The sequence below is a fragment of the Falco rusticolus genome, chromosome Z (assembly GCF_015220075.1).
Source record: "Falco rusticolus isolate bFalRus1 chromosome Z, bFalRus1.pri, whole genome shotgun sequence".
Classification (NCBI taxonomy): Eukaryota; Metazoa; Chordata; class Aves; order Falconiformes; family Falconidae; genus Falco; species Falco rusticolus.
In genome coordinates, this window is record NC_051210.1 from 70,027,393 (window position 1) to 70,044,253 (window position 16,861).

The 16,861-nt window shown below is 36.9% G+C and overlaps 1 protein-coding gene across 2 annotated transcripts in view; it reads left to right on the top strand.

The window, feature by feature from the left end:
* Positions 1 to 1,807: 1,807 nt before the first annotated feature.
* The window catches only part of RICTOR (RPTOR independent companion of MTOR complex 2), a 73,089-nt gene continuing 58,035 nt past the window's right edge, over positions 1,808 to 16,861 (top strand). For both annotated transcript variants that reach the window (XM_037374524.1, XM_037374525.1), the window contains exons 1-3: positions 1,808 to 1,901; positions 10,454 to 10,518; positions 16,667 to 16,798. In XM_037374524.1, the coding sequence (XP_037230421.1) occupies positions 1,818 to 1,901; positions 10,454 to 10,518; positions 16,667 to 16,798 (281 nt within the window). In that variant the 5' untranslated portion in view covers positions 1,808 to 1,817. The remainder of the gene's footprint in view (positions 1,902 to 10,453; positions 10,519 to 16,666; positions 16,799 to 16,861) is intronic.

Below are 16,861 nucleotides of genomic sequence, written 5' to 3' on the forward strand. Positions count from 1 at the left end.
AGGATATTTCACATCAAACTGGTGATGATAAAGATTGATGCCCACACTTAGGAGCCTGCCTTATCCTCCCAAAATCTTACTGGTTCTTTGAAAAAAGTCACTATTATGTGGCAGTAGCATATCTGTACTTGTGCTGAAGTCTCATTATAAGCAGTATAGTCAATACAATTGATTCACCTTACCCTTGAGTAGGCATCTTGCAGCTAGTCAGGTTGTTTTCAACTTCACTGGCTGGTAGACAAGATACCAGTTGACTACAGTGGGTTACAGGTTTACACACCCTAATTCAGGTGCCTTCCTGTAGGTGTCTTAATCTTTAAGTATTGTCTAGTATTCCTGATGGTAGTGCAAGTACAGGGTCTTGTCTTTCCAAATATGTTCTGGATGTATACTGATGAGTTTGAAAACTTAAAAGCTACAAATTTGAAAAAGCAGACATAACTAGCAAACTCAAGCCAGGCTGATTATTTTTTTATTTATCACCTCCAGTAGAGAGGTAGTGAAGAAAGTACTTTCTTTACATCTTGGACACTTTGTTTCCTTTGTGTAATGAAAAATATACATCCTTTCAGGATGAACAGGGGAGTAAAGGACTATGTATACAACACAAATTCAGCTGTAGCTGTCCATAGTGCAGTGGGAGGCAACCTTCTATTACTGAAGTTAGTGTGGGGCACCACCCACAAAAGGCTTCTCTGCTGCTTTCCAGATGTCTGGTGTTTAGATTCGTCAGGCTTTTTCTAAAGACTTCCATTTTATGTAATGCATTTTTTGGGTTTGGGGTTTTGTTTTTTTTTTGGTAATGTAATACTTTCTAACAGTTCACATCTCCAACATGGCATTGGTATTTCATTTATTTCAAACTACAGTGCTGTTGATAGTATTGTTGTAGTGCCTATCACATGATGTCTAATCCCAAGACTGCAAAAGAGTTCTTCCTTGGAAACCTGTTCTGCCACAATACCACTGTGTACAGAGCTTACTGCAGTTTCTGTTACAGTAGTTTTGCGTGCAGCTGTCTGCCCAGCCCCAGTCTGTGCTGTTTGTCCCACTCTGCCTCAACTCACAGCCTTATTCATGAAGGTGTGGCTATACTATCTTTTCTCATCATGTTTGGTAGTCCTTTTCCATTTCCCAGCAGAATGCAGGGTCATCAATTGTGTGAATTGTGGTTTGTGGGATTGAGATTTATTGTTGTTGGGATGGTGGACCCTTGGGAAGAAAGGAAAAGACATTCCTAGTCCCCCTGTTTACCTTGTAGTTTGCTTCCCGTGTCACTAAAAAGCCCTAGCCCTCTAGTTAAAGCATAGGGTGATAGTGGATAGAAATTAATATAGAAGGCAGAAAAGAGTCCTGTCTTACCCAAATCCAGCCAACCCTTTGTTTAGAGGAAAGCAGTCGTTTGGTGTGGCAGTAACATGCTGTCTTTCTACTTCTAGGTTTACTTCTTGTCTTTATATTAGAAGAGGTTTAAGGATAAAGTTGTTCAGTTATAAGATGTTAGGATTGGAGGTTCAGACACTAAATGGATTTCTTTGTCAATTGTAAATCTAAGATACTGAAGAAAATCTGCTTTAAAATTGGAGTCTCTTCTCCCTGGGTTTTAGCATTTATTCTAGAGAACTTGGGTATACCTGGTTTTGGTTTTAAGCATAAATCAAATTGATGCTTCTTGAGGTGAAAATGATCTGCATCCTTAATTAAGACCAAGAGTACCAGTTATATTTAGGAAACTGCATGCTGTATGTATGTTTAGATTTTTCTTTTCAACTGTATCTGCTAATAACCTGTATTCTTTTGCAGAACCCTGTGATAATATGAGAGAGATTCTCCAAAATGTGGCCAAATTACAAGGAGTTTCAAATATGAGAAAACTAGGTCACTTGAATAATTTTACAAAGGTAAGAGCTCAAGCAGTGTCAGAACAAGTGATCATACAGGCAAGGTATTTTGCATTTACTTTATCAGACATTGCCTGGGAGATGCATGAAACAGCTTATTGTCATGGAACAGTACTTGAAATCTACATACTGTGGGAGAGGAAGTGAGCAAATAAGACAAGCTAATTTGTAAAGGCGGCATTCTGCTGAACGTTGTCTACATGTCCTATTGGCTCAGGTTTTTGTAGTATTTTAGTGCTTAGAAGCCTGATTTCAGGCTTCTGATATCTCCAATTTATAGGTTAAGTTGTGCAAATAGAGCCAAAAATTGGTTGCTGCTCCACAGAACTGAATTAAAAAAGTGAAATGCCAGACTCTGGATGTAAACTGACAAAGTGCGGTGAGGGGGAGGACTGTATCAATGAGCATGATATGCAGTGGTTTGGACACTAATAGAACAGCAACTGTCAACTTTCGCTGCAGTTTTCATAGTGAAAAAGATTTAAAGGGGCAATTTCTAGGAGTGCTGTCAGTACTGCTGATTTTTGAGGTGCTTTTTCCAAGTACGTGCTTCCAAATCATAGACATGTGACAGATATTTGCCTGAAAGTATGATGGGTATGTTGGAAGCTGTCACTGTGAGCTGACAGGAGGCAAGAATTAAAATCTTACTACAGGCTGAGGAAAGAGGCTGTGAAAGGCCTTCAGAAAGAGAGCAAGTGCCATTTTTTGGGTAGGTGAATAACCTGTGGAGAAGAGCAGAGAGGACAGATGGGAGGTGAGCAGGGTGTTAGGAAACAGGTGTCTGTAACATTAATGGTTGTGGTTGGGCCAGTGTTACATTTATCAAGGCAAGGGAAAAGTGCATTGCAGTCAGTGAGCTAGGAGGCATTGGAGCTTCAGTGTGAGAGTTACCCGAATAGATGGACTGATACTCAGAAGGAGCATGTAAGTTGTCTGCCTTCTGGATAGAGCACCACAGATAAGGCAACATGCCTAAAGATGAAACACAAGTTTCTGTGATGGAGGATGTGTCCTGCAATCAGCAGTAGCCAAGAAACAAGATAGTAGTGGAGAATTTTGTGGGTAAAGTTAGTTGTAAATTATTACTGTTGTAGAAGAGCTGGTAACAACCATTGATTAAAATAACCAGGAAGCTACTTGACAGTTTTGAGTCAATCTCAAGTCAAAGAATGAATGCTCAAGAGCAGATTTGGGGGACCAGTATATGAGAATGACAAATATGCATGACAATCTTTAAAGTGGGCATGCATCTCAGCTGTTCAAAGCACTCCTTGTAAGACTGAGCACCACTTCAGTGGTAGTATGAGATTCAGTTGGCAGGAGGGCGAGTACTGAGAACAAAATCACAATAGCAAATACATTTCTCTTCTAGTGCATTAATAACAAATCTGTAAATGCTCCAGGTTGGTTCAGAGCACATGTAGGTGCATAGTATTCACTGGGGAACTGAATTTACACTGAAATACTTTCTTTGGGTCATTGCCTTATGGTGTCTGTTGGACACCCACCACTGACAAAATGCTGCTGTTTTTACTGAGATTCCAAACTGTTGCAAGAAAGCCCTTTATTCTGCTAGCATAAGCTGGTGCATAGCTGTGTTTCATTTATCTGCTGATCTGGAAACTTAAACGTGAGTCCTTCCAAATTCTCTGGTAGGCTTAAAATTGAAGAGCTGGATTAGGTTTGCAGGTGCATGATTCCTAGTGAAAAGTCAATATGTGAAACTACGAATCTTAAAACACTATTGATTTTACTACTGAAAATCAATTGTTTAGCACCTCTAAATTTGTAATTAAAGTACAAACCAAAAATTCTTTTTAAAAGATGGTTTTGAAAAATTGTTAAAAATGGAAAATACAGAAACACAAGGAAGGTGATCATAAATTGGACTTAAGGCTAGCAAGAAATGATGAATTTGTGAAAAGTAACTTGATAAAATTAAATACGACTTTTGAAGGCATAGTGTGTGTTTCATAACCTGGTTTTGATTCTGCATCAGAGTGATCCTGTATAAGGGAATCATCCTACTCTATTTAATATTTAGCACTTGTTCTTATATTCATCTTCCTGGAATATCTGCTTTATAAATGTATAACTTGTACATACGGTTTTGCAAACTCTTCCTATTTTTGTTTGAACTGTAAATGCAGTTATGAAAATAGAATAAAGGTTGCAAATTGTATTGTATTGTCTGCCTTGTGGTTGGAACAATTCTGTGTTTTTCATTCCAGTGGTTAAGAGTGAAAGCCTGGAGCCTGGGGAGACAGTTTTGTTTCGTCTTTGTGCTCTGGTCTTCCACCATGAATTGATACAGTCTCAGTTCTCCCTTTGAGATACAAGTGTGGGGAAGATAGGCTAAGAGCTGGTTATTTTTGTACCCTGTCTTGGAATTATAATGAAGATCAACTTCATTTGCTTGTAAATTCTTGCATTTTTTTAAAGACTACTAGTTACCAAAGATACTTGCCCTATGGACAAGGAAAGGACCTTTGAAATCTCTTTAATAGCATATTTCTGGAAAAAATACAGAAATTCTGTAAAATTTAACTTTCCTGCTAAGAATATAATTATACTGAAAAGAAAATGCTAGCACCAACCTAAGCAGTTGCTTGCCACTGCAACAGATTTTTCCTTCAAAGACTGGGCAAAAAATGCATTTGGAAGAAATACTGTTCTGCTCTTTTGATAATTACAATTAATGTAAGTTAATGTGGACTTCCCTGACAGATCACGGTAAACATTAAGTTTTGTGTTAATTTCAAGATATCTGAGATATGCTAAGTTCAGGCTTCTTTCCTTGAAAGAAGACTAGATTTCTAAGATGGGGTTTGTTCCCCCCACCCCCTTTACTTAAGGAGAAGGAAATTAATCACCCTTTAAAAATTGCTGAACTCGGCTCCACTATTTTATGCAGAAGTTAAATATTTTTAATAAATTTTATTTAAAATATTTAACAATGATGGTCAGCAGTCAACAGCATTTGTTACTTTACCTGCAGGAATGATACCATAAGGCAGGTGTTTTGTATGAAGCTTGGTTGCCTAAGAGATGTAACTCCCTTTTCATTTGTCTTGCCCATCAAGAGAAGTGTTAACTAGTGATGTTCAGGTCCCCACAGCACCCATACTTACTGTGCATAGTATGCTGTATACATGATATTTTACAAAAACTTGCATTTCATTCATCAAGTTTTAGCTAGTACTTCTTGGTAAAAGCCTTAATGTTCATGTTGTTGGCTCTTTGTCTGCAGAACATGCGTTGTTCTTGCCCAACAGATGCTGTAAGTTTTCTGCTCCAAGAAATGAGTGTTCCCACTCTGGTAATACTTGGGCTATGGAAACGTATGTTTTGTTCTGAATTGCAGCAGTGGCAGACTTGGAGATTTATTTTTTTTTCTCCTTGTCTGTTGCTTATCACTTGAGTGAAGCTGCAGTTTCATGGGCAAAAAATGTTCTAAGTACTGCCTGACCTATATTAGACAAAATAGTCTTGTTTCTTTCAAATGACCTGCATCACTATTTAAGCTAACCTGAATTTTGATCTGAAAATTCTTTGAGGATTTGACCTCTAGTAAATGGTCAGTGACACTTCCAGTTGTCACAGCACTTCCCAAGCTTGGTATGTGCCTTTGGCTTCAGTAAACTGAGTAGATTATCCATTTTTCATTTATATGGCCAGCTATGTAAGGCAAGCGCCTTGAAGTTTCCCAGCTTCTGCTCATTAATACCAGAACATCATTGTTACTACTTTGGGGTTTTCCCCACCCCCGTGAGAAGTAGTAAGTGATAAATTACTGAAAACCAGAAGGAGCTGTACAATTGCATGTACCTAGTGGAAAATATCTTTCGGATTTGAAGTATGTGTTTAGAATCCTTTATTATAGAAGGCTTATTCCATTGTTGGGTTCAGGGAGATCTTTCATAACTTTTTAAACCTAAGAGCATATTTAAATAATGAACAGAAAAAAAGATCCACAGGTGTTATTAGAGGAATTTCTATTTTTCATTTAAAAAGGTGCTTCTTTAAGGTCAAAATGAAACTTAATTCATTTTTAGCTTAAATTTACCAATTGAATAGCATCAGTGATTTGGAAAATGGTATTTGCAGTCTACTCAAAACTAAGTCTGTGATTATTTATTGAGGCTCTACTGTTGTGCTGTATGTTAGGTTTTGACCATGCTGCTGAACTTGACTAGGATGGGGGTTGAGTTTGGGGCTAATAGAGGCTTTCATGGATTCTGTCTATGATTCATAGTCTGTCATTTTAGTGTCTTGGCTGTCTTTTGCAAAACCAAAGACTCTTAGAATCTGAATGCAGCGCTGACTGACTGTAGTGCCCATCCAAGTAGCTAAACCACTGTGGCAAAACTTGAAATCTCATGATGAAGTATGTAGCAGATAGGGACATTCAGCTGTTGGAACAGATCTGGAGAGCTAATGGGTCTAAATCCAGTCCACAGTTTCAGTAGGGGTTTCTCCTAAGGCTAGGATCTATTAAGTAGTCTCCTCATAAATATTACCAGTGATGGTTCAAACTTTATTTCCAAAATTACAATATAATAATTATATTTTGGATGCATAGAATAGTATCATACTTTTACCTAGTAATTGCTGTAACTTTTGTTAAAAACACCTTTGGTCTCCTTGTGCACCCAACTTGTGTATGCTGTTGACCTCCTGTGGTTTTGTTGTTTTGAGCTACTGTTTCCAAGACATGTTGATGTGTTACTCACATTGCTATGACTCATCCAAGTAGCATGAAAAACTCATAGCTGACAGTAAACATGAAAAAAACCACTGTAAGTTAGTCACTGTCTGGCCTAGTGTAAGTAGCATTTTGTCCTAATATTGAATCATACCCTCAAAGAGTTTGTGCTGTTCCCATTCATTGACTATTACATTAAAAAATCCTGAATTTTAGAGTTGACTTATTGGCAGTTTTAACAAGCAAAGTATACTGTGTGTTTATGTATACATATTGAAGTATATAATTTATTTTGTATATATAAATGCATACATTTTATATAAAAGTTGTTGTGTTCTTCACAAATATCTATATTATATATATATATCACATATATATATATCACAAATATGCATAATTCCAGGCACTATATGGTAATCTGTTGCTATTTTAGTGAAATATAACAATGTAATTAGTCAAAAGCAGACTTTAGTGTTCTGGTACTGCTTGCTTAGAGATTTATACTACAGTGATATGCATATTCATTGTTAAATGTTACAGTCAAACATGTGACAGTTTGGCCTTGTCAAGAATTCAGCCATCTACAAAAATCACTGCATTTGGGCTATTATCATTGGCCTGCTTGTGTTTGAAGGTGAAATGAGAAGAAAGTTGCAGTTTTCCCTATAGTGTAAGACCAGACACTGAGCAGATACCTAAAGCATTGAGACTAGCTGAACAGTATCTTCTTTATAGCAGCTTCCATGACTTTTTCCACTTTTAAACATACATCAATCCAACCTTATGTTTGCAAGGCTTTTTTTTTGCCCAGACTAAATAAACCCGATGGCTCAGCCATCATGGGTGTATTTTCTAGCTGTACTGTACATTTTCTGCTACACTTTTTCCAGTTTGTCAGCTCTTAAAATGTGGTACCCAAAATTTTGTTTTTCATGCTGTTTTGAGAGCAGCCTGTCAAGCAGAAAAATATCTCTTAACCTCAAACTTCATGCAATACTATTAGTACTTCTAAAGGTAAAATTTCTCCCCTCCCCTCCCGAAATTATGTCACTAACTCATTGAGTTTATAGCTTGCTGTAACTTACAGTTCTTGCTTTCCTTTTGAAATCTGTTTTTTGTATTTAATGTTCCAAATCTGTTCTGGACATTTTATATTTCTCTGCTGGACTTCTTTCAGTTTTCATATGCCTGTTAGTATGTGGTACCCTGAAGGATATGTTACAGCATTCCTTCTATTTTATTGAATTTTCTCACTGAGTTTGGGCACTCCTTTCAATTCACTGAAGCATTTTGAATTCAGATCTTGCTTTCCATCTCTTAAATTCTTTTCTAGCTGGAAATCCTGTAAGCACACTACTGTGTGTAAATTGGAAGGAAAGCTAGTACATAAGTGACAGCAGCCCACTGGAATGAGAATAAACTAATAGCTAAAGTAGCTAGTCTTCTTAGGTTTTTTAGCCGATTTTATCTCTTTATTTTCTGTGAGAAATTTCATGTGTATACACAGACAGCATCAAACACTCTAGTAATTACCATCACATTCAGAAATTTGTATCCACACAGCAATTAAATTTGATGAAAGTTGTAACTATCGTGATGTTACCTGACTGTATAAGATAAGGTCAAGTTTCTTTCTACATCAGTGAGGGTATGTATATGCAGTGGGAGCACATGTATAGAGGAAAACAATTGGCATTGAGGAGCTAGTAACTGCGCTATATGTAGCTATATAGGCTAAGAGTGGTTACTGACAACTAGACTAGAACTCATCCAGTGAACTGAGTACTCTGTAGCAATTGTAGCAAGCTAGGTGAATTCCTGAAAAATGTCATCTGCTTTGGTTTCATCTTGGGACTGCTGAAGATGCAAACCAATAGTAAGTGCAATGGTAGCAGGCTTGCTTCAGAAATGCACTAGTGGACACAATAGCAGCTTTCTCAAATATAATTTTTTTCCTACATCTAAACTAATTCTATGGGTTGTTTAAAGTAGGAAAAAAGACTGTCAAAGATAATCTGGTATGTTAAACTAGGATTTCTCATTTATGTCTGGGGTGGAATGATGGGGAAAGATTTAGATGTGTAAATGATTGGGCTAAGCAATATTGATGTACTTGTCTGAAACTGAACAATGCACTGGTTTTACTCACTATCTTCTCACACAGTTTTGCTTACACTCTGCCAGCCAATTTTTACAGTTCATAAAATGTCAATAGAAATGCTAAAGCAGCAGTGGTGGCCTTAGGCAGTTCAACAACATGGCATAAAAATAGATTGATGCTAGGAAGTGACATATTGTCATAAGCAGTTAATGCACCAATTGTCTAGTTTTATTATCACTTAAATTTCAAAGGGGGGGGGGAGGTTATATAATAACTTCCCATAGGTTTTATAATAATCTTTGGTTATAGCCACTGTTAAGAAAAACGCAAAATCCAGATTATTTCAGTTAGCTTATTTGAGCCCAAATGTGAAGCTGATTCAGGACGATCTGATAATCTCTGTCATGAACAACTTTGGATTTCAGCATTATCATTACGCTTATTTCTGTATCCTTTCTATTTCACTATCACTTATTTTTTTTAAAATGTTGAGTGATCCTTGGAAGACTTGGTACCTGTTGAGCATAAACCTACATATTGCTTGAATTTAAATCGTCATGCTAATAGAATGACTTCACTTAAAAGCAGAGTTTCTGTGCAATATGCTCTTATTTCAGGTGGAGTTGAACAGTAGAACAGGAGCATGGAACATATTAATTATTTCAACTCACAGTAGCTTTAATTTAATTGTTTAGTTTATTATAAACTTCTTATTGCTAGCAGTAAATACATGTAAAGAATGTGGCATGGGTTTTGAGATATATTAATACTTTCAGAGTGAGGGTATTTACTAGTTAGCACAAACACTTACTGAATTCCTCACTGAGGAGAAAATAACTGTGTCGGTTCAGAACTGAACACATGAGAGGACAAAGTGCAAAGCTATTGCACTCAGTCACCTGAGTGAAGTGCTTGGAAAAATGCTTTGGGATTTGGATGTGATAATAAAGTATTTTATAATTTTAGCTAGGGGTAGTAAATGAGATTGCCAGGAATGTCTTTGTCACTCTTGCAAAAGGAGAACAGAGTCAGCTTTTATGGAGGAGACACTTTCCCTTTCATCAAGAGGCTAAAGCATTGGTACACACCAGATTGCTGCTTTTGAGATTGGTTTTGCATGTAAAAAGTGCACTTGTAAATCTTGAGTCTTGTGTTCAAAATGGATGGATATGGTTGAAGTGTTCAGGTTTCACAATGTTATAGGTGTCTTCTTGTGTGCATAAATTCAACCTTTGCACTGATTGTTTCAGAGGTACAAGTTCTGTGGGAACAATGGCGGGCCAGGCCAAATGTCAGTTACAGGATACTTACCATTGGCAATACCTTTTGATTTTTATTTTTTTTGTAGGCCTGTGCTGTTGCAAAACATGACAGTGGACCATCAGTGTCAATCTGTGCTTCAAAGCTGTCACCAGAGCCCTCTTTTTGAATGCAGATGTGCTTTGACCTCAGGGTTTTTTACCAACTGCCCAAGTAGCAATCTGGAGTTGAAAATCTGACCAGCTGGCAGTTTACACGATTGTACAAGCTTTTCTCTCATATAAGAAACCATAGATCTGTGTGTATGTGGTATATAAACAGAATACTGACATCAGAAATTCTCAGGGTAGTCTGAAGATTATATGCTTCCCCTTGCCATATATGAAATTTCTCAGGTTTCTTAAAAAGCATTGCCAGAAAGCTACATTTTACATAGTTATTTTTGAAGAGTTGTAATTAATGAATACATTCTTTTGCTTTCAGCTTCTGTGTAATGCTGGCCATGCTGAAGAAAAGCTAGGTTTTACATATGACAGCATCATAATATGGTAAGTGGTAAGGAGCACTAGAGCAATACTAAGGTACTTTAATTATTCTAGGTATAATTAAATAAACTTTATTTGTACTTTTAAGCTAGTATTTTGTATTTTTACTGTGTTTGAAATTTCATAATACAAATATGTACCTTACACATATTTGAGTAAAATCAGAAATATATTACTAGCTTTTGAACAAAGAGAGGGGAAAAAACTTCGAAGTTAAACATGTGGGTTTCTTTATTATATTCTTCATAGATGTAAAAATACCTCTGAATAACTGTACTCGCAGAAAGCACTTTTAGTAAAAACATGCACCTACAGAATGTGAGCATACTGCTGATTTGAATCAGGATTTGAAGATAAACATTTTACGTTGGTTTGATGTGTATGATTGTCTTTGTAATATTGCTTTCCCTGCTACTAAAACACTCTTTTTTCAATCAATCAAGTGGAATTTTCCTGTATTTTGTCACAGTTTCTGACAGTCAGAGGTAACTACATACTTATTTTTAGAATGTATCTGTTTTTACACAGACATATGTAAATTTGTCCTGAAGCTTAGCACTGATGGCAGAAACAACTAAGATCTATTATTTAATATGATTTTCTGTTCTTTCAATTTAGTTAGCTGACTTAAGGAAAGCAAGCTTAGAAGAAGCTGGTAATTCTTACTTAAAGTGTTGGAAAAACTTGTGTAATATCTTGTGGAAATACTGTAAGTCGTTTTCTTAAATAGAACTGATTTTCCTTACTAGTACTGAAAATTTTTTAAAATGTTAGCATATTTTTGTGAAAACATGTTTTGCTGTAAACGTCAGTAGGTTATCATCTTCTGATCTTATTTATGTAATCTATTACAGTGCTTTATGATAGGACTACATGTTACTTAAAAGTACAACTTCAAATTTCAGAGTTCATTACCAAATATTTTTAAATACAAATCTTTGAAGGTTATGCAAATGCCAGTGTTTGGTTTTACAGGAAGAAGTTTGCAGAAACATCTGCTAATCCAAACACAATTATGGATATTAATAAGGAAGAGATAAACTGTTGTTCTAAGCAGGTGCATGAAGAGAATTAGCCCCCTGCTTAGAAAAATGCCAAAAATTACTTGTCAAAAAAAATGAGAAGACTTAGGGCAGGAAAATAAGCTTCGTTAGCATTGTTACTTTGGTCAGTTCAGTGGTTCCTCTGTGTATGTATATGAGAAGCAAATTTTTTATGCATAGATGTAGGTTATTCTGCTAAAGTGATAATTTTCAAACTTAATACCACTCAAACACTCAAATTTTAACAATCATAATTGTGCTGATTGGTAGTTCTACAGAAATATTAATTGATTGTTTTCATGAAATAGAGACTTTTCAGGCAAACTTCCAAGTTTTTCTCTATGGAGTGGTAGGATTATGTTTGCAGATTATTTTGCTATACAGCTGTTGCAAGTAATGGAATTTTGATTTTGGAAATGACCTTCAGGTAGGCTAAGTACCTTTGGAAATAACATTCAAGTTCTGTAACTTGCTGTGCTGATGTTCCCAATGTTATTTTAGATTTCTGTGGGGAAACCTTTTCATTCTGCAAAACAAACTTGTTTTTCTTTGAAAGCATGAAAAGTTATTTAGATGCAAGAAATACTTTTGAGTTTTCCATGTTTGTGAAGTATGAATGGCTTACTTTGAGTTAAACTCAAAAGGAATCAATGATTTCAAGGATAATTGTAGATTTCCTTGATAGAATATTTACCTAAACTAAAGAGTTACAGCCTACAAGAATTGCAATTATTTTCCAGGTAGAGATCTTTATTTTAGAACTTGTTCTCTTTATGGAATTTTATTAGTTCAGGTGTCTGATTATGTCCCCCCAGTAGATGGGGATAATGATGACACGTTTTGTTGTCATTCCCGGTGTAGGTAGGTCTTCCCATACTGTACCATTGACAGGTGAGAGGAAGCCTTGAGCCATGAAAAAAAGAGAGTGTCGGTAGGCCTCAAACTTTTGAGGTCTTTTAGTAACATGCCAGGAGACTTTGGCCATAAAAGCAAAATCCAGAATATTCACTATTACCTGGCTGGATTAAACAGAGATTTGTGAAAACCGTGGTTGTCTTTCTCTAGTGGGTGCATAAGATGCTACAGGAAAAGGTGTGAGAATGATTCTGTAATAGGTAGTGAGTATGCTTTCTTACTCCATCCTTTGTTCTTCCAGACTTTATCATTCTTATTGTTTATTAGTCTGATGCTGTCTTCAGAAGTTACTTTCTTTTCTGCAGTGTTGTTTAACTGCAGCTGGTAACTGAGCCCCACGCAGCTGCTCTCTCATTCCCCCTTGCCCCGGTGGGATGGGGGAGAGAATCAGAAGGGTAAAAATGAGAAAACTCATGGGCTGAAATAAAGACAGTTCAATAAGTAACGTAAAAGCAGTGCGCACAAGCAAAGCAAAACAAGGAATTCATTCACTTCTTCCCACGGGCAGGCCGCTGTTCAGCCATCTCCAGGAAAGCTGGGCTCCGTCATGCCCAACGGTGACCTGGGAAGACAAACGCCACCACTCCAAATGTCCCTCCCTCCCTTTGTTCTCCCCCCAGCTTTATATGCTGACCCTGACATCGTGCGGTCTGGAATACCCCCGTGGTCAGCTGGGGGCAGCTGTCCGGGCTGTGCCCCCTCCCAACCCCCTGTGCCCCCCCAGCCCCTCGCTGGTGGGGTGGGGTGAGAGGCAGAACAGGCCTTGGCTCGGTGTGAGCGCTGCGCAGCTGTAATGCAGACAGCCCCGCGTTACCAGCGCTGTTTCCAGCACAAATCCAAAACACAGCCCCACACCAGCTTCTGTGAAGAAGATTAACTCTGCCCCAGTCCAAACCAGTACACAAGGATGCTTAAAATACTGGGGCAGGTAGTATTGTACTTACTTTCTCTTGCAGAAACATAATGTCTTTTTGGCCAGATGCATGCAGAGTGTGCATATCTAAATAATTTTCTGATGGCTATTTTGTAATCATGTAGTATGGGTTTTTAACACAGTTGTTGTCTTGATGTGCGTTCACATCCAACAATCTTGAGTTTTATTCATCATCTTGTTCTCTTGAAGTTTCTCATAACCCCATCCTGTTCTTATTAATATGAACAGAAATGCTGCCCTCTGCATTTCTGTCCCACTTGCTTTCTCCAATTCAAGAAATGTATACTGAATACTACCTACAAAAGTAGGTTGTGAACCTGGAAAAAAATTTTCTATTCACCTCTGCTCTTTAAATTAATCTTTTCAGATTTTGATTTGTGAAACTACTTTTCATTACTCTCAGATCTTTTTATATCCCTTAATACAGTCTTGAGCAACACCTTATGGCTTTTTATTTTTCCTTTTAAGTCTTTCAAAGGATTAGTGGAATAAAGTTTGTGTACAATCTACTGGATGTACAGTTATATTTTAAGGTGATTTTGTTTTAAGTTCATGAACAGTCCTCTGGATGCCCTTTGGAATCCTTTTTTTTATAGACCTGTTTATCACCTTTTCTCCATCTTGGCCCCTACTGTTTCTCTTACAGTGCTAGCAGATATGTACACTAGTTCATGTTAATGTTCTTTCCACTTAGATGTGAAGCTTGGTGGGCTGCTGATGGTACTTACTGATAATTTCCTCCATTTCTTTTGCTGTTTTTCACTTGTTAGTCTAACATGTTTTTTATAATAAAAGTCTTTATGATAGGAATCTTCATGCAGATGTCTAAAGCAATGACTTAATATGAAGAGAATGTTTGTTTCTGTCATGCTTCTGTTTGTCTGTTACTGGCTTCATCCCGTCTCCTTTTCCTTTTGGGTTAGCCAGGGGGTCCAATTTATTTTTTTGAGTTGTCTCCTTGTGGTATGGCTGATAAATCAGAACATGTAGACACATGCACATACATTTTGCTATGTATTTTTTTCTACCTGCTGTAGCATATCTTCATTGTCTTTATAAGGTCAGGTTTCTTTCAGGTTTTTGCAGGTCAGTCATTGACTAGTGAGTGGTTTGGGTTTTTTTGTTTTTAATAGATTTTTGTTCAGTGTTGTATGCTTATATATATCATTGTTTTCATCCAACCTTTATAGATTTTTGTGACCTTTATATTATGTCTGTATCTTTCTGGCTAGCTATATCTTTAAGTAATGAGAATGCAATGAAATGTGTAGTGACACATCCGTTTCTGGTACGTTCTGCTTTTGGATGTCGAATCTCATGAGTGTTGTCCTTTGTAGTGGTTTCACTGTTGCTAATTTTTTAATTAACTTCTGTCTACATATTAACAATATCTTCCTCTTTTGAGTTGTAGAGCAAGCTTTAGTAGCTATTACTGCTTTTGAGAAACTATTAGTCTAAAGATTGTTTTGGTCTGCCTTTCAGCAAAAATTTTCCTCTCAGATATAAAAGTAACATTCTTTACTTGAAGGGGAAAATAAGTAAATAATATAGATTCAGGATTTGGCTGTCCTAATAAGAAATGTCATGGATAGCAAAAACACCATTTGCATGAGTAATAGGTAACTTCTGCCCTAAGAAGAAACTGCTTAAGTCTGTTGAATTGGTATATCTAAATGAATTGTAAACTCTAAGGTAAAAGTTCAAATAGAAAAATGCCATTGAATAGAACAGAGTCTTAGTGCTCATCCGTCAGACTTCCATCTCTGGAAAGATGCAGAATTAGAAACAAAGCACGATTTGTGATCTGAGGAATACCTGTTATCTACTCAGTACAATGGAAAAGTTGATGGCTTTTCTTGAATGACTTCAGAAATAAATCTCTCCTGTAGTACTTTTTTTTTTTTTTTTTTTTTTTAATTACGGGAATAATTTTTTGTGACCTTACAGTATTGAGAATCTGTTTTTTTGCTTCTAGCTCAGCTTAAAGTAAATTAATAAAGGCAATTAGTGGCAGTCATTAGGTGATGAGTGTTTGAATCATGTTTGATATTATAGCAGAGATGGTCTGCCTGAAGTTAATTCCCTACTCGGTACTGAAATTAATAGTCGCTCCATCTTTATTTGCATGTAGTGTTGCAGCCTTTCTGCTTTGTCTGTATATCATGTGGAATTAGGTTCCTGTTACAGTGACTTTTACACAGGCCACTTAATGTCCAGAAAGATTCAGAAGGTTTTTGGCCTTAGAGTAGCTGATTACCATGCATGATGATCCTGGAATAAGAAAAACAAACAAACAAAACCCCCCAAAAAACAACAAAAAACAACAAACAAACAAACAAAAACCCAAACAAAAATGTGCCATTTGTATAGGTGGAAATTCAATCTCACTGACTGAAGTATTTATATTCTTAAGTGTTTGCTGAAAGAATCCTACTAAAATACATCAATGGAAGGCTGGATTTTTTTTGGCCCCACTGTGTAGTCGGGTAAAAAGGGCAGATCTTTGAAGGACCTTGAAAAGGACGGCGTGTCACTTCACACTTTCAGACTCCACCTCTGGAGGCCCTCAGTATCTCATTTCTTTTTACCTAGATAGTGAACTTGGGAAATTATATTATGATGACAGTTCCGTTTAGGAAAGCTCACCTTGGTGCAAGCAAAATGCTTCCAAAATGTGTGGAAAGACAAGTATGTTTTGGTTATATGTTAAAATGAAGTCTGTGCTGTGCAGGGCTGCTTTAGTTATGACTCAGTCATATTTCATGTAAACATAACACGGTGCTATAACATTTGTAGTAAGTGGTGCGTATAATTCGGGTAAAAATCATCTGTTAGATGTCAAGATAAGTTTTTGAGGGCTTACAGTTATGGGTTGGCAGTCTAGCAGAGGAGGAAATGCTATCTACCTGTTAAATTTTATTGGGCTAATATTGTGCTTAGCTGTTCTATCAAGTAAGTCACATACAGGTCTTGGTTGTGTATCACTTCACTTCATGAATGTGCAAGCATTTCTTTTAGTGCAGAAAATTGATTTGTGGCTTTCAGGTTAATGAATTGTCTACATCTGCTGGCAGGGTGAAGGTTTGCCTTCTAGGCTGTACAGGTGAGCATCCTGAAGACAGAAAATCTAGGCAAAACATTTCTTTATAAAAATCAGGGTTTTTTTTATTTTAAAGGAGTGTTTAGTAGCTGCATGTCAGATGGCAAAGTCTTCCTGCTGCTAAATAGCTGTTTATCCCCCTTTTCTTCTTCATTGTAGCCTGCGGTTAGCTTTACTCAATGAAGCAAAAGAGGTGCGAGCAGCAGGATTGCGAGCCCTCCGCTATCTCATTCGAGACTCCAGTATTCTCCAGAAGGTGCTAAAGTTGAAAGTGGATTACTTGATAGCCAGGTAATTTTTCTCTTCCTTCTTGTTGTAAATTATACAATTGTAAATCTTTTTCACTTTTACTTG